Source organism: Mirounga leonina, unplaced genomic scaffold (genome assembly GCF_011800145.1).
Source record: "Mirounga leonina isolate KUSES-001 unplaced genomic scaffold, KU_Mleo_1.0 Mir_197, whole genome shotgun sequence".
NCBI classification, from domain to species: Eukaryota; Metazoa; Chordata; class Mammalia; order Carnivora; family Phocidae; genus Mirounga; species Mirounga leonina.
In genome coordinates, this window is record NW_023270494.1 from 14,687,898 (window position 1) to 14,706,136 (window position 18,239).

Sequence of the window (18,239 nt, forward strand, 5' to 3'; positions counted from 1 at the left end):
TAAAATTGTGGACTCCCTAAACTCTGATCCTTTGCAAATACGACCTAGGCAACATTTTTCCGCATGCCTCTGGCCACGTGGTCTCATAGAGCATGGCCACCTTTAGCTTCCGGAGCACCAGTTTAGAGTGATGACAACTTGACTGAACCCTAGTGGAGAAGGCTGGGATCGGCGTGGACAGTTCCGGCCAGGAGGCCGGGATTATGTAATTTTCCCAGCAGCCCCACCTTGCCTCCGCTGGGCGGGGGAGGAGGAGGTCTCGCGCGGTTCCTGGGGCCGCATTCCGCTCCCGGTTCCCCCCCGCCAGCCGCGCGCAGGCGCGGACAGTCCGCACGCATTCTACGTAACGGATGGCGGAGACTACGTGAAGAGTGGCTCAGCGTGATTGATCTACCTGATCCGGCTGTGTCCTAGAGGGATCGGGGGCAGTAAAATCGCGGTGATCGCTCAGGTGGCAGTCGGGCCGAGAAGCGGCGGCCGCAGGAGCGCTGGGCCGGGTTCTAGCCGCAGTACAGGTACGAGACGGGCCATGACGCGTTAGTCGGTGGGGCCGGGCCAGGCCGAGCGGTGACTTTAAGTTGCGTGGCCTAGCCGGGTCCCGTTTCCCACCCAGCCCCCCTGAGTCAGGCCCGGGGTGACATGGATCGCGCCTTCTCACCTTTCCTGACCTTCTTAAAAACAGAAAACAAACTTCGTCCACCCCAAGGCCCATTTTCTCTTGGTCTTCGGGGTTGGGGTGATTTTAACGGTTTTTGAGAACTTGCTCGCAGAGCCATGGGCATATGCCAACTAGAAGGGCAAAGTTACAGGAAGCTTACAGTGTGCAACAGGAAGAATGGAGTATAACCGTTAGGATGAATTGACTCTCCGTGGTGGGAAAGACTAGATAGACCCCAGTGGCTGTTATTAACAGAAGCAACAACCTCTGTGGTCAGTCTTCTCAGGTTTTCTGACATAAGACGGTTTTTATCCAACGGGTGTAAGGAGACTGGAGAATGTCTACATGTTTTCCAGAAGTCTGGTAGTCTGGCAGTTGTCAGAAAGGCCTAATCTAAAATGACAACAAGGAATGATTTCCCCACTTACTCCTCTTCAGGTTTTTAAGTCCAGACCCAGTTACTCAGAGACTACCGAGTGAGTTAGGGAGATAATCAAACCAGACTTGTCAGTGCTTGTGTTCCCTGCCCCAGGACTCTCAGGACTGGGTGGCCTGGCAGGGAGCTGTGCCTTTGAAAAATGAGATGACAGGTGCAGCAGAGAAACTTCTCAGAAGGAAGGCCAAGATATAAGTGGCTTGGATAATTTTAACTTAAATAACCTTGAAGAGGCCGTGTTACAATGCTGAGTTATCTTAGAAATGTTTCTATGTGTGAACATTCTAAGTGGAAGTTCAATTTGAAATGATCAGACTTTTTGGCAGTTAATCAAGTTGTCTGTGCCAATGTTCATCTTTATTTGCTTCTATTTGAAAAGGTATAAAACTGAGATCTGGAAAGGGGAGCACTAAAAGTTTTTTAAATCTTAAAGGGTGTTCATAGGCACAGGGCTTGAAGGAAGTAATGAGAACTAATATTTATTGAATGCCTTCTATATGCCAGGCACATATCTCCTGTAATACCAACTACAGCCTTATGAGACAAATACTGAATAGGTGTCCCTTTTTTATATGTGAGGAACAGGGAATTTTAAGTAATTAGTCCAAGATCATATGGCTTGTAAATGGTAGAGCTAATGTTTTAAACCAAATGTAACTCCACCAAAGTTTGTGCACTTTTTCATATTTCTTCCACTTTTGAGTATAATAAAAGATTATTAAAGGAACTAGAGATGTTTGGAGACATATCACAAACCTCTTTAAGGTTAGCGTTGAGAAGGCAGCTATGTTTTTCCATAAAATGTCCCCTGGTGCTGGGGTGCCTGGGTGGCTCAGTCGTTAAGCGTCTGCCTTCAGCTCAGGTCATGATCCCAGGGTCCTGGGATCGAGCCCCAAGTCAGGCTCTCTGCTGGCGGGAAGCTTGCTTCTCCCTCTTCTGCTCCCCCTGCTTGTGTTCCTGCTCTCACTATCTCTCTCTCTCTCAAATAAATAAAATCTTAAAAAAAAAGAGACAGCTCTGTTCCCTTCTTAGAAATATGCTTCTCCTTTTACTTCTATGATACCACTTTGACCAGAGTCCCTTCTTCTTTCTTTTTTTAAAATTTTTTTCTTGTGATGAGAACTTTTTAACATCTACTCTTTTAAAAAAATTTTTAAAAACATTTTATTTATTTATTTGACAGAGAGAGAATACAAGCAGGCAGAGCAGCAGGCAGAGGGAGAGGGAGAAGCAGGCTCCCCACTGAGCAGAGAGCTCAGGACCAGACCCAGGACCCTGGGATCATGACCCAAGCCAAAGGCAGATGCTTAACTGAGCCACCCAGGAGCCCCTCTTCTTTTTTTCTAACCATTCCTTCTTAGTTTCCCATTCTGCTTCTTCCTATTATGCCCATCTCTTAGCTGTTATGATTTGTTTCAAGAGTTTTGGTGTTTGTTTTTTAACCTAATTCTTAATACTCCCTGGGGATTTCATCTATTCCAGCACCATCTCTATTTCCATCTTAGGCTTCTGTCCTAAGAACTCCAGACATATTTCAAACTACTTTCTTTTCTCCCTCTATAAAATTGGTAATCCTTTTTATAGGGATTTTGTGAAAATCAAGAGATAAATGTTAATCATCTAACATACTACCTGAAAACACTCCAAGCTTTTCAACAGGTACTAAATTTAATTTATTGCCTCCCCCCACCCAGTTTTTCCTCCTTTATTCTTTATCTCAAGGATGACTTTGTTTAGCTCTGAATCAAGCCAAAACTTGGAATCATCTGGATCTTCCTTTCCCATATTCCTATATCCAGTCATTTTATGCTGACGAGTATAATTCTTAGTATCTGTCAAATTGTTTTCCTGTTCATCCTCAATAGTACTGCCAGTTCAGTCTTGTTTTATCTCTTATCTATCTCAGCCACTTTTATTTTTCCTGCCTCAGGTACCCTATTCCACCTGAAGCCCAGTACACCCTATGTATGAGCTATCTGGGTTAAATTGCAAATCTGATAGTGCCACTCTCCTACCTAAACCCTTCAGTTGATTCTAAATATCCAAACTTCTTAGTGTGGTATTTAAATAAGGATCATCATGATCTGGCTCCTGCTGGCCTTCCTAGCCTAATTTCCCTGACTTGGGTCTACGAACCCAGTGCTCCATTATACCAAACTTCTAAAAAATGTTATTTCAGGGCTTTGTGGTATAGCTCTCCCATAGACTGCAGCACCTCTTCTTGAGGACAGGAACCAGGCTTTTATTTTATTTATTTTTTTAAGATTTAATTTATTTGTCAGAGAGAGAGTGCGTGCACATGTGTGTGCACACAAGCAGGGGAAGCGCCAGGCAGAGGGGGAAGTGAGCTCCCAGCTGAGCAAGGAGCCAAATGTGGGCTGGGATCATGACCTGAGCCGAAGGCAGATGCTTAACAGAGTCACCCAGGTGTCCCTTACTTTATTTTTTTTAAAGAACTTATTACAAAATCACATTATAGGTAAATTAAAAAGTAAAGGCAAAATGCCCATTATCTTACCATACAAAATAACTACTTATATATAGATATACGCCCTTCTAAACCTTTTCGTTTTTGTGTATTTGCTTTTTTTTTTAATATTTTTAAAAAAATATTTTATTTATTTATTTGACAGAGAGAGAGCCAGCTAGGGAACACAAGCAGGGGGAGTGGGAGTGGGAGAGGGAGAAGCAGGCTTCCCGCCGAGCAGGGAGCCCGATGCGGGGCTCGATCCCAGAACCCTGGGTTCATGACCTGAGCCAAAGGCAGACGCTTAACGACTGAGCCACCCAGGCACCCCTGTGTATTTGCTTCTAAAACAAGAGGGGTTCTTACTTCATTTGTAACAATTTTTAATGGACAAAAAATAAATTTGTTTTTTGTATGTACCCACAGTTTAACCCAACAGTTTCAAATTTTTTACTATCACAAGTAATACTGTTAGTAACACATATCCTTGAAGCTAAAGTATCATGCAAATTTATGATGTTTTCCTTCTCTGGGCATAGTATTTGATGTGGTGATATGTTCAGTGAGGGTACATTTGATTAGATATGGTAGGATCATCTAATGGAAAGCAGTGAGAGCCAGAAGAGTTTATAGTATTCTGTAGGAATTGGTTAGCCTTTCATGGTTATTGAATTTTTATGTAATATAAGTTGTGTTTTAGGAAGACAATGTGGTTTTTTTGGAAGAGAAGTAGGAAGTAGGGAGAGAGTTGAGATGGGGAGACCATTTAGGATAACACTGTGATTCTTCAGCAGGTGATGATAACTTGGATTATCATGGTGGCTTTGGGAACCAAAGAAGGAAACATCAGGATTTGATGTCTGATTAGATATCAAAGGGAAAAGAAAATGAGAAATTAAATATCTTGCTCTTTTCAACAAGTAAGACTGGAAAAATAGGATTGATATTAACATAGAGAGAGAGAGATTCAGGTACCTGTTGATTTTTTTTTAAAGATTTTATTTATTTTTTTGATAGAGAGCACAAGTAGGCAAAGAGGCAGGCAGAGGGAGAGAGAGAGAAGCAGGCTCCCTGCTGAGCAGGGAGCCCGATGTGGGGCTTGACCCCAGGACCCCGGGATCATGACCTGAGCCCAAGGCAGCCACTCAACTGACTGAGCCACCCAGGCACCCCAGGTACCTGTTGATTTTGAGATGATTGTAGGGCAGTGGTCAGCAGACTGTAGCCTGAGAGACAGACTGTCTTTGTATAGCTTATGAACTAAAAATGGTTTTTACATATTTTTAGAGGGTTGTTTTAAAAAAGAAGAATGTGTAATGGAGAACAGTATGTTGTACACAAAACTTAAAATATTTATTATTTGACCCTATACAGAAAAAGTGTGTAGGGCATGAAAATGGACATGTCTGTTGCACAACATGTCATGTAACATGACTGTTACACCTGCTATAGGGCTGGCGTTTAGATGAGAAGGGAGGGCTAGAAATACAGCCTAAATAGATTTGATAGTTTAAATCTAACTACTCTTCAAACTCTAGATCATATGTTCTCCTTTTTTGGTAAAGCCTTACTGGTTTGGTAAGATGATTTCATTGTCCTCTGTGTTTTCATATCATTTGGCACATTTTTGTCACAAATCTGATTTCATTATATTTGTTGGTTCAGAAACTTTTTTAGATGGTGGAATACCTAGTGTTCTTTTCAGAAAGCTGTGTAATGCTGATGTATTTAATTCCATCATGTACACTAGGAACAATTTTGTTAGAAAAAATTACTACTTTAAGCAAGTGATGTGAAATCACAGCCACTGGCCTACATTTGAGAAGCAGCTTTGAGAAGTGGTTCATAGTAGGGATTCTGGAGGCATAACTGGCATCAAATCATAGCTCTATGCCACTTGGTATTTGTATTACTTAGCATCCCCGTGCTTCATTTTACTTATCTGTGAAACAGAGATGTAAATGTTACTTTTCTTCAAGGGTTGTTATGAGGATTAAGTTAGTGGTTTTTTGTAAAGCCTTTAGGACAGGGCCTAGAACTTTTGTATCTTAAATATTTGCTTTGATGATGATGATGTCCACATATCCACACATAAAGTTGATCTAAGGACGAATGGCTTTTCTATTCACGTATTACTGCTAACAGGTAAATAGTTGCATTTCATTCTTATTTCATTATACTTCCTCCCAGTTCCTAAATGCTTATTGAATACATGGTGTTAATGGAAACCAACCTAAAGGGACACCTGGGTGGCTCAATCGGTTACGTGTCTGCCTTCGGCTCAGGTCATGATCCCGGGGTCCTGGGATCGAGTCCCACATCGGGCTCCCTGCTCAGCGGGGAGCCTGCTTCTCCCTCTCCCTCTGCCTGCCACTCCCCCGGCTTGTGCTCTCTCTCCCTGTCTCTCTCTGACAAATAAAATCTTTAAAACAAAAAAAAAGAAACCACCTAAAGAAATTAAATGACTTGTCCAAGATTTCACAGATAACTAGTGACAGAATCCAGACTAGAACCCAGACCTCTTGACCCTCACCTCATCGCTCTTTGCATAACGCTACCTGAAATGAATTGTATTAAATTTTTAAAAAGTAGGAGAGAGTCACAGATTTATTTTTTAACTATTTATAAAATTTGATTGGTATGTATAGAAGAATGGCTGTCCATTTAGGGTTTTGGTTTGTTTGTTTGTTTGTTTATTTATTTATTTATTTATTTATTTATTTATTAATTAACTCATTTTTAGATGCAATGAAAGCCTTCCTTGCTTTCTGTATTGTCCTTTTGGTGTTCGGGAGTGTCTCTGAAGCCAAGTTTGATGATTTTGAGGATGAGGAAGACATAGTAGAATACGATGATAATGACTTTGCTGAATTTGAGGATGTCACAGAAGATTCTGTTACTGAATCTCCTCAACGGGTGATAACAACTGAAGATGATGAAGACGAGACCACTGTGGAGTTAGAAGGGCAGGATGAAAACCAAGAAGGAGATTTTGAAGATGCAGATACCCAGGTGAGGTTCTTTTTCTTGATTTCTTGGGAAAGTGGAAGGGTGGGAAGATTTGTAACTGGTACTTTGCCCAGACATTAAAAGTAACACCCAGCTCTAAGGAGATCTTTATTCTCTGCTATCTTAATTTTTGTTCAGTAGGCGGAGCTCTTCTAGATGTTTTGTGGTATGTTCCATCTTTTCTTCTCTATAGAGAGCCTGGCTGGAAGGGGTGGAGAATAGATACCATGTGTGGGTGGGAATTGTATCAGAGTTCAAATGCATGGAGAGTTACCATTTGTTACAAACATGGAATATTTCTGTGTTCTGTGCTGCTGCTTACATGGTCTGTTTTCCTCTACAAATATGGCCTACAAAAATGAGATGCAATTGCTGGCCACATTTGTAGGGGAAAACAGATTGTTCCTCGTTTTTGTAGGAGGGAGATACAGAGAGTGAGCCATATGATGATGAAGAATTTGAAGGTTATGAAGACAAACCAGATACTTCTTCTAGCAAAAATAAAGACCCAATAACAATTGTTGATGTAGGTATACAGGATTCTGAATTCCAAACTAACCAACAAAATATCTGGCTGTTACTAATCCCAGAAATATAATTGGTGACATATAGCTAGTGTTGATGTAATAGCGAGAATTTGACATCAATTCTTCTGATAAAACTCCACACCTAGAGAAGCAACCCCTATCATTCTAGCCCTCCTAGTTTTATTTATCAAGGAATGATGAGGAGACTAGAAACTGGGTTTATTTGGGGGTAGACTCAGAATCAAGTTTAATACAAAGGTCCTTCCAGCATTTTATTCCATTTGTCCTCCCATTTCCTTAAAGAATCTTTTCAAAAGCTGACCTAGAAAACCAAAATGAGCATATTTTTCAAAGTATGACCGTATTCAGTGACAGTTATCTAAATTATCAACTTCTCTCATGCTCCTTTATCCCATGAGTTAGACTCCATCCTTCAACCTCAGCCAAGATTAAATGGAATGATTGTTCATCTTCAGGTTCCTGCACACCTCCAGAACAGTTGGGAGAGTTATTATCTAGAAATTTTGATGGTGACTGGTCTGCTCGCCTACATCATGAATTATATCATTGGGAAGAATAAAAACAGCCGCCTTGCTCAAGCCTGGTTTAACACTCATAGAGAGCTTTTGGAGAGCAACTTTACCTTAGTAGGTAAGTTAGGCTAATACAAGTCCAGCTGTATGCTTGAACACCACCTAGTAAAAACTGTTTATTCCCCTCAGTATAAGCATCTGACTGCTTTCATGGACTGCTGAAGAGGATGCAAGAAGGATCAAGAAGGATCCCATTTTTATTAGGCCTTATGTACTGAATTAATTGCATTTATAAAGTAATTTTCTAATTTTTCATTAATCAATAATTGCTAGTTAGGGTTAGCAATTATTGATTAGTCTCTTCTGATTAGCATGAGATAGTGCTATTAAAACAAGTTGATAGAAGTTTGGCTGAAAACAAGGAATTTTGACATTTTAGGTAGCTTGATAAATGCTTTCATTTCATCTTTGAGAAATTAGAAATCCCTTAGAATTTCCTCAAGTTCTGGGAACTTTAGTTTCGGATCCACTGAAAAGGTATACCTTAGAGGAAGCCCTGTACTTGTGTAGTGGAGGGAGTAAGGCGAACTCACCCCACCTTCACCTCACTTTGGCCTTTCACACTTTTTTTCCTTTTAGTAAGCAAGTACCCATCTGCTCAGCTCTTTAGCAGACTGTTTATATGTTATGCTAGGTACTTTGCATACATTGTTGCTTATTTAATGTTTGTAACAATACTGTCAGTTGGATATATAGTTTCTGTTTTCTTAAGGAGGAACTAAAGTCCAGAAATGTTAAAATTTGTCTAAGTTATTAAATTGCAACCATGATATTAGAACTTGGTCTACCTGCTTTCAATGTCCATGCTCCCTCTCTCCACTGTACCGTAGTATTTCAGAGTACTTTTTGACTTGGAAATTAGGAAAAAAATAAACAGCCTTTAACGCCTTCCACTTCCCCTTAATGTGTTTTCTTTTGGTGTGTTGGTCTGCTTTACCTTGTGACGTTGAACAATTTCTTTTGTACACTTAATGAATTAAATGAAGAGAGGAAATGATTGGAATTTGAGCTCTTTCTAGATCTAAAATTGAACTCTTAATGGCACTATTACCATGTTGCTGTTGGAAAACCAAACTTGGTTAAAGTTAATCCATAGGTGACACAGAAGGGAGTGGTGAATAGTTTGTATTAATGGTATTTTTTATTCACTGCATAGGAGTTTTTGTTTTTAACCTTTGACAGAGACATTTAAACTGACTTTGCTCCATTTTGTATCTACTTTTGAGAAATTTATATTCCAAGCTAATCATCATTAACAAGTAACACTAGAGTCCATGATTATTTTTTTTTAAGATTACATTTTTAATTAATCTCTACACCCAAAATGGGGCTTGAACTCACAACCCAGAGATCAAGAGTCGCATGCTCTACCAACTAAACTAGCCAGGCACCCCTAGAATCCATAATTTTTTGATGGAGACAATAAAGAGTATTAAAAGGAATGATGACCATCTGTTCTAATGTATGTCCAAAGGAGAGTTCTGTAAGATCGTAAAGTATTGCTTCCCCAAAACGATGATCATTTGGGTGTCAGAGTGGAGGAAGTGTGGTGTTTAGGCCCCAGCATTTTCAGCAAATCACATTAAGTGGTTTTACCCCTAGGGGATGATGGAACTAACAAAGAAGCCACAAGCACAGGAAAGCTGAACCAGGAGAATGAGCATATCTACAACCTGTGGTGTTCTGGCCGAGTGTGCTGTGAAGGGATGCTTATCCAGCTGAGGGTAAGTATGGAATTTCTGGTACGATGTATATCCTCTTTAATTGTTTTCCACTGTGATTCCAAATTCAAGTTCATGGTCTTATCCTTTGTTTTTTGGCTAAAAAAATGATGTAAAAATCATCTTTTGACTATTTGGCAAATGTAGAGTATATTTCTTGAAACATTCGATTCCCCCTTCAAGGTCTTTTCTTTATAGTAATAAAAGTTGCAACTATTCTCTTGTTTTTTTCAGTTCCTCAAGAGACAAGACTTACTGAATGTCCTGGCCCGGATGATGAGACCAGTGAGTGATCAAGTGGTATGTATTCTTCCTGCTGGTTTTCTCTGTACAGACTGAATTCTTAACTTCTTAGAGTTTATTTCATTCCTTGCCTGGATTCTGTTTGAATTTCAAGCAACTTGTGTCCCTTGTCAAAAATGGACTCTTTTCTATTTTGATGGATTGTCTTCTACTTAGTGTACCAACCATGGAGAGTGGGGAACGTGTGCTTTTTGTAGGGAAGGAGATAATATTCTCTCACTAGGTAAATTCGCTGAATCAACCTGGGTGATGGAGGGAAAAATAGTTGTCACAGTTTGCTCTCACATCTTACTCTGTGCCTTGTGAATGCTTTTATCTTTGACAGTAAGGTGGGTTTCTTAAATATTGTTTGTTTCAAAGAATACATCTTGAAGTTCAAATCATGATCTGGGGACCTTATTGTTTGGTATACCTTCTTCCCTTTATTTAAATCAACATGTTGATCTGCAAATTGTATCCTTTGTCAGAAATGCCAAATCCCCCCCCCCTTAATTTATTCAACAAATAATTGTGCTGGCTCCCACTGCTGCAAGAAACCAAAATATACAAAAATATACAGTCTCTTTTATATAAACTAGAAGAACAAGAGATGTCTGCATATATGTCAAAATACAAAGTAGTATTTGGTTAATAAGTACTGTATTAGTAATATGATTAGATACTTTGAAATGTCTTTGGATTGAAACTCATTGTTATTATTTTAAAGGTCTCATTTTTAGTTGCAAATCTATATCTTTTATTCATTTTAATTTTTCTCATATGGCCACTAATGGTTTAATCCACTAATATTTATTTATTTATTTATTTTTAAAGATTTTGTTTATTTGACAGAGAGAGAGAGAGAGCGAGAGAGGGAACACAAGCAAGGGGAGTGGGAGAGGGAGAAGCAGGCTTCCCGCTGAGCAGGGAGCCAGATGCGGGGCTCGATCCCAGGACTCTGGGATCATGACCTGAGCTGAAGGCAGACGCTTAACAACTGAGCCACCCAGGCGCCCCTAATCCACTAATTTTTAAAGCCTCATCAGTTAAGAGTCCTGTCATTCTTTCTCTTACTAGATACCATCTTATTAGGTAGAAAGGAGGAAATTTTGATGCATCTTTAGCTATCCTTTTGTGGAAATTATTCTTTAGAGTGTTGTTTTAATCATTTTCTGTTCTTTCTTGAGGTAGATTTAGTATCTTTTCCTGAGTCAGCCATCGTTTTATCTCTCATTTTTTCTGCAAAGACAAACAGCCTCAACAAACACGATTCTGTGTATTTTTTAGCCCTTTTTCTGGGTTTTGTTTAAGTTGTTTTGTATAATTTCTGCTCAATGATGGAAGAGCAGAAAGCCTTTCCTTTTAGAGCTGCCATCTTGCCAGGTTTTTGCTATATTTCCCTACTTTAACACTTCCCTCTACATACTGATAATTTTTTTTTTTTTTAAGATTTTATTTATTTATTTGACAGAGAGAGATAGCGAAAGCAGGAACACAAGCAGGGGGAGTGGGAGAGGGAGAAGCAGGCTTCCTGCCGAGCAGGGAGCCCGATGTGGGACTCGATCCCAGGACCCTGGGATCATGACCTGAGCCGAAGGCAGATGCTTAACGACTGAGCCACCCAGGCGCCCCAATACTGATAATTTTTGACCCAGATATTTTAAGATATAGTTAATGTGACAAATAGTGCTATGTTTTATCATACCAGACTCGAGGTTTATAACTTTATCTCCCTGGTCCAATGCAGTGTATTAAAAACTGTTTATCTGTGGCGTTTCCCAATATGAACAGCCAGTTCTCTGGTTATCCAGATACTAGCTTTGTGTCCAGTAATTCAGTTCAGTTCACATCTGACTTGGAGTTAGTGCCAGACTCCACAAGTTAAAGGTCTCAGTTCCATAAGACTACTCACACTTCAGATGCCACTTGCAAGTCCCAGGCAAGTCTTGTACTTTTGAGACTATTTGGCTATAAATGAAGAGTTCCCATGGCCCTTCTTTCGGGTTCAGTAATTTGCTAGAATGGCTCACAGAACATTTTACTTACATTTACTGGTTTATTATAAAGGATACAATTCAGGAATAGCCAAATGGAAGAGAGGCAAGGTATGGGAGTGGGGGTGGTATGCAGAGGGCTTCCAGGCCCTCTCTGGCTACATTGTCTTCCCAGCAAGTCCAAATGTTCAAGCAACTTGAATTTCGAGAGCTTGGGGTCCTCTTTTCAAGGTCATTTAGGTTGTTGACAAGTCAGGTCCCCATTTTCTTACTGTTTTTAAGTTTTAAGTCCCCATTTTCTTACTGTTGCCATCTGGAAACCATTCAGCTCCTAGAGGCCATTCTGAGGTCTTTGCCACATGGTCCCCTTCCCCCCCCATAAGCCCTTTCTCAATTCAACTCTTTTCTTCAACCAGGGCCCAGTCCCTTTTGAGGGCTCACTTGATTAAGGCATTCCAAGATAAAGTCCCTTTTGACTCAGTGTCATCTGATCAGCAGCCTTCTGCCACATGACACAACATAATCACGGGAGTGATAACCATTATACTCACAGGTTCCTCATGTTCACGGGGAGGATGTAGACACCGGGGGGTGGGACTCTCGGGGGCCATCATAGAACTCTGCCTATCACAGAACCTAACAGGTGAGTTTTGTTGTTGTTGTTTTTAAAGCAAATAAAAGTAACCATGAATGATGAAGACATGGATACCTATGTGTTTGCTGTTGGCACTCGGAAAGCCTTGGTTCGACTCCAGAAAGAGATGCAGGATCTGGTATGTCTCATTCCAACTCAAATACATGTAGAACTGTTCTCTTTATTACACAGGCATTCAACTTTAGAGCATAGGGTAGTTAATTATATCACTTGAATTATTAAGCACCACTTTGAAATAGGTCAGAACATATTCTCTTGAGGAAAAAAAAGTTTGTGCATAATAAAATATCATGTCTTACCTTTAATTACTTCTTCCTTTAGAGTGAGTTTTGTAGTGACAAACCTAAGTCTGGAGCGAAGTATGGACTGCCAGACTCCTTGGCCATCCTGTCAGAGATGGGAGAAGTCACAGAGGGAATGATGGATACAAAGGTAAATGCAAAAGAAGACATACATTTGCAGACTGTAGTGATTACAGGGCACTCCCCCTAAAAGTCACACTGCACAAGTTCTTCATTTTATGACACTGCTCTATTCCTTTCCCACACAAACATTAAAATACCTTCTTTAAGCAATAGATTAACTTGTCAAAAGAGACAGTTTGATTAGTCAAATAATTCTCTCTGAATCAAGAGCAAATTATTCCTAGGATTGCTAATGGCTTTCAAGTTTTTGTAAAAGGACTACAGCATTAATCCTTATCACCATGTCATTTAGTCCATTTTTTCCTAGCTTCAGTTAGTGTAGAAGAGAAATGTATAGAGAACCATTTTTTTCTATTGGTTATGGAATGGTAACAGCAAGCACATCTTAGCATCATAAAAATACAGAGTAGCTCAAAGACAGTTCTAATGTAAGTTCAAGGTGATGTGTTTATGGAGAATCCCCTGAAATTATTTTAGATTTTATCTTCGTGCATTCATTCTTGTTCAGAACATTATTTTGAGATATATTTTCAGCTGCTCAATAAGAAGAAATTTGATTATTGGTTTGACTAAAGAAAGGTGCTAGTTTCATTGTAGAGAGATCCCTCATTTAAACTTCATTTTTTAAAAGCTTTAACTGTAATGCTGTTGTGAAAAATCAAGGAGGACTAAGGAGTGAATATCTTTATGAAAAAAGGGAAATGCATCAAACCCTACTTTAAAAAAAATTTTTTTTTCTTTATTTCAGATGGTTCACTTTCTTACACACTATGCTGACAAGATTGAATCCGTTCATTTTTCAGACCAGTTCTCTGGTCCAAAAATTATGCAAGAGTACGTATGAGATAAAAATACTGAAATTAACCGTCCCCACTAGCTTTCTGTGTTGAAACACCTGCAAGGTGCTTTTGCAATTTTTCTTACCAAATGAGTGAGGGAAGTTGATGACAGGCATTCTAAGTTTTCCTTTGCTTTGACTGCATGTGTCATGAAGGTAATTGAAATCCTATGGGAGACAAACAAATAAGCCCCCGAGTTTGCAATGGGTCACCGCATGTATGCACCAGCCATTCAGTGAGGTAGATGAGACTCTTACAGGATGGCAGATACTAAGAAAATGCAAATTGCTAATCTCTTTGTCCTTTGTAGTCGGAAGTTTTTTTTCCTCCCTTTTTAATTTATGATACGAATCTGATTTTGATTTATGTTTGATTGCAGATCTCTGCATTTTATTTCATGGCCTTTTCTGACTTTCTTCTTTGAATAGTTGGGTGATTATATTCTTTCCTAGTGTATTATCAGATGCTCTCAATATGCAGAGTTTCTGGCTTTTTGGATGTTGATATTCACAGCTTAAATTTGTTGTTTGAAATCACATCCTATCTCAGGAGCGCATACTTATTTAAGTTTACCGTTGGTGTATAATTAGTTCTGACCTAAATTTTTGGTTAAGGGCTTCTCTCTCATAATCTGTGGAGTTAAGTACAGTTAAAAGCCAATCTGGATTTTAGTTGTAGGTCAGAATTATTCAGGTCCTTACACCTGTGGATCGTGTTGCATCATCCTTGCCTTGCTCAACTCAATAACAACACTGTGGGCAGAGTATCACATTGTGACATTCATGGAGCCTTTTATGTGTGAGGGGAGGAGAGAGGGTTGATAGTTAAAGATTACGAAGGAATCTTTGATGAGTCAGAACTAAATTATATATGCTATAGTAGATCATTTCTAAATTTATTCTGAGCCTGACTCAAAAATAAAGATGCTTCATTATAGGAAGATAGAGTAGGAGTTGGAAATAAAACAAAAATGCATCAAAATAAGCAAAAATATTATTAAAATACAGGCCTAATACTTAAATAGGCTCATTTCTGGCTCCCCAGGTGAGAGAAATATATCCTGCCTGGAGGTGTTCAAGTATAGGATAAAGATCACTTGGGAATGTATCCATCAGATAAGACAAGTGGACCAGGGGACCTGTAAAGCTCCTTCAGGCTCTGAGATTATATTTAACTTGGGGATGCCAAGCCAAATACTGTGCTGATTATCTGCAGGAATCTGTTCCTCTAAGTGAATTGGGTGACATACGTGAATGGAAAGTATCTTTCTTGTGTTCTTTCTAAATAGCCTTTCTTTTATGGCAGGGAAGGTCAGCCTTTAAAGCTGCCTGACACTAAGAGGACACTATTGTTTACATTTAATGGTAAGTGTTCTCTGGTCTTGCCTGGGTTCTTCATTTTCTGTGAGAGGATCTTAAGGAGAGTATCCCCTCCTAAATGATAGCCATAAAAAACTACATTAAAACCAACCCCATGTCTGCCTGCTTATTGGTTTTGGGGTTTCTTCAATAAGAGATCCTTTTATTTATTTTAATTTCTATTTTCTGCTGCATTTTAGCTGCCTAAGACACTTGGAGAAAGGAGTCTATTAATAAAAAAGGAGAGGGGGGATTAAATAAATAAATAAATAAGTAATAAATAAAAGAGTTGGGTGACCCAGAAGCATTAATGCTGCCATTAACTCAATAGGAAAATGGCTTTGTTTTCCAGTGCCTGGCTCAGGTAACACTTACCCAAAGGATATGGAGGCTTTGCTGCCCCTGATGAACATGGTGATTTATTCTATTGATAAAGCCAAAAAGTTCCGACTCAACAGAGAAGTAAGACCCACAACCTTTATTATAAGTTGGCACCTTTTATTGTTGTTTTCCTCCTCGGGGGAGTCAGAGAGCAATGATTTCAGCGATTTTATTTTTGCTAGTTTGCTAGTTGACCTGAAAGTGCTAAATGGGAATTGTTTTTTTTTTTTTTAAAGATTTTATTTATTTATTTGACAGAGAGAGACACAGCGAGAGAGGGAACACAAGCAGGGGGAGTGGGAGAGGGAGAAGCAGGCTTCCCACCGAGCAGGGAGCCTGATGCGGGGCTCGATCCCAGGACCCTGGGACCATGACCTGAGCCGAAGGCAGACGCTTAACGACTGAGCCACCCAGGCGCCCCTAAATGGGAATAGTTTTATAAAAGAATACTAAATGGGACTTGGTTCTGTTGGATTAAAATGGATTTCTTATGAAACGCCTTGTTTCTTGGGGAAAAGGGCAAACAGAAAGCAGATAAAAACCGAGCTCGAGTAGAAGAAAACTTCTTGAAGCTGACACATGTGCAAAGACAGGAAGCTGCACAGTCTCGGCGCGAGGAGAAGAAAAGAGCAGAGAAGGAGCGAATCATGAACGAGGAAGATCCTGAGAAACAGCGCAGGCTGGAGGTAAGACAGACTTTTCTTACCCTGCTTCGTGGTAAAACTAGGATTTAGAAGGGCACCTATTATGCCATATTGACCATAAAGGTAATTCTGTGTAGGAATGTACACAGACATAAAAGTTTAGCATTTTCTCTGCAGTTGGGACATTATTACTTAGCTGATAGCACTATTAAGAAGAATAAATAATCCATCTTTTTTTTTTTAAATATTTATTTATTTGAGAGAGAGAGAGCACATGAGAGGGGGAAGGGTCAGAGGGAGAAGCAGACTCCCCGCCGAGCAGGGAGCCTAATGCGGGACTTGATCCCGGGACTCCAGGATCATGACCTGAGCCAAAGGCAGTCGCTTAACCAACTGAGCCACCCAGGCGCCCATAATCCATCCTTTTCAAACCAGGTTAGCTTGAGTCTGTGATCCTGGAGAATGATATAAATTATCCTTTCCCCAGCACAATCCCATTTTGAAAGTTCCACTATCATCTTTCAAGCCAAACACTTAACTGAAGTAGAAGGAAATTAGGAATTTTAATAGAAGTCAGCACATGTGCCCTATGGTCCAATGCATCTTGTTTTATAAAATATTTAATTTGATTAGAGAATTAGAGAATCCTAATATTTTTTGTTTGTATTTTTGTTTTCTATTTTGTACATAACCAGAATCTCAAACTCAAGAGCTTTTTAGGTTGTAGTATGTTATGTGTGAAACATCAGCATGTTCTCACATTTTTGTGAAATAAGATGCCACTGCCCAGCTCTACAATTTTAAACCTTGTAAATGCTGGTCAAAAAAAGAAGAGAACAAACTTCTGGGAGATGTGAGTTCTAACAAGAATAATCTTGAGAACTGAAGAAAATCCTTAGAAGTGGAGGAGACCTGCTGCCAAGGAACAGACAGTACAAATCCTTGGCAGATACACATAAATGTTATGATGAAAGTTGGGTTACTGTTTCCTGGGTATAGGAAAAATCAGAATAACAAAGTTGCTTAAATGTAGTGTTTAGTTTCTTTCTAACTTGAGATTTTAGTTACCTTTACTTCATTTTAAGCTAATTTTCATTAACCAACATAGATATTAGCAATTTTTATAACTGTCTTTTGGAAAGTTATTTATGGTACCAGACTAGGTTTTTGAATAGTAATATAGGCAGTATTTTAGTTTTGGTTTTTTGTGTGTGCTTAGAGCTTAGTTTGGATTCCCTTTCTTTCTCTAGGAAGCTGCCTTGAGGCGTGAGCAAAAGAAATTAGAGAAGAAGCAAATGAAAATGAAACAAATCAAAGTGAAAGCCATGTAAAATCATCTCAGAGACCGGAGTCCTGATGCCACCTGTAACTCTGAATTCACTGGAAACAAAAAATACCAGTCCATTTCTCATCTTAAAGTTCAAACACTCCCAAAGTGACTAAGAAATCCTTATTTCATCATCTGTTCTGTTTTTGGTTCGGAGTTTTACAGAGGTTATAGATGGAATGGAAGGGCTCTGTTTCAGTAATTCTCTTCCAGATAACCAAATTATTTTGATTACTTTATAAAAGGAATGATATATGAGATCTGTGTAGTTTTAAAATATTTTTAAAATGATAACATGAATCATCAGTGCTTTTAGTGCTTTGATGTTTGAAGAAATATCATGAAATTTATAGATACATAATTAGATTGTTGCTTTTTGTTTAAACTGGGTAGTTGCAAAGGCTATAAAGACTGACCCTAAACCAAGATTCCACAAATAACTATTGGAATTGCACAATAAACATTGCTTGGTGTTTTCTTCTGTGTGTACATTAACCTTGTAAAAAAGTAAAATTTAGAACACTATGTGGTATTGAAATTTCAGGGACTCAAAACATAATGTAGTTCAGTGTATGTTTTGTAGCTGGGAGGTGCTGATGACAGTGTTGTATCTATAGGGTTTAGGATACTTACGTGTACATGGAAAATTCTAAGGATAGGTAGTACAGGAGCACAGTTTTTTCCTGAGCTGATACCACAAGCTAATGACAATGTGAATGCTGTATTTAAGTGGTTGTACGTTTTCCTTGAGTAACAAATGCATGAAAAATTAACTGCTTCACCTAGATCCGATCAGTGGTCTATGTGAAGTTACACATGTTTTTCCTTCTTGTTTGTTGCAAACTATTGGATGTTCATAGAGAAGCTCTATTCTCTGTGTTATGGCTGTGTCCCTTTGCTTTTCCTTCTGCTTTTATTTCTTC

General features: G+C 39.2%; 2 protein-coding genes across 2 annotated transcripts in view; one reads left to right on the forward strand and one right to left on the reverse strand.

The window, feature by feature from the left end:
• Window positions 1-18,239, reverse strand: part of DDX42 (DEAD-box helicase 42) — a 56,531-nt gene that overhangs the window by 35,051 nt on the left and 3,241 nt on the right. The window contains exon 2 of the mRNA XM_035026293.1: window positions 12,642-12,729. The gene's annotated coding sequence lies outside the window, so the exon portion shown is untranslated. The remainder of the gene's footprint in view (window positions 1-12,641; window positions 12,730-18,239) is intronic.
• CCDC47 (coiled-coil domain containing 47) lies at window positions 321-17,860 on the forward strand. The gene is made up of 13 exons (XM_035026299.1): window positions 321-515; window positions 6,305-6,573; window positions 6,989-7,096; window positions 7,574-7,748; window positions 9,293-9,414; window positions 9,646-9,711; window positions 12,359-12,460; window positions 12,664-12,774; window positions 13,516-13,601; window positions 14,912-14,970; window positions 15,317-15,426; window positions 15,864-16,031; window positions 17,240-17,860. The coding sequence occupies exons 2-13, from the start codon at window positions 6,310-6,312 to the stop codon at window positions 17,318-17,320; spliced, it is 1,452 nt and encodes a 483-aa protein (XP_034882190.1). The 5' UTR covers window positions 321-515; window positions 6,305-6,309; the 3' UTR covers window positions 17,321-17,860.

Excerpts from the sequence above, each read along its gene's own strand:
- CCDC47 (XM_035026299.1), top strand. The coding sequence starts at position 6,310 with ATGAAAGCCTTCCTTGCTTTCTGTATTGTCCTTTTGGTGTTCGGGAGT. Across the intron at positions 9,415-9,645 it reads GGATGCTTATCCAGCTGAGG|TTCCTCAAGAGACAAGACTT; the intron begins GTAAGTATGGAA and ends TGTTTTTTTCAG. Across the intron at positions 13,602-14,911 it reads GGTCCAAAAATTATGCAAGA|GGAAGGTCAGCCTTTAAAGC; the intron begins GTACGTATGAGA and ends CTTTTATGGCAG.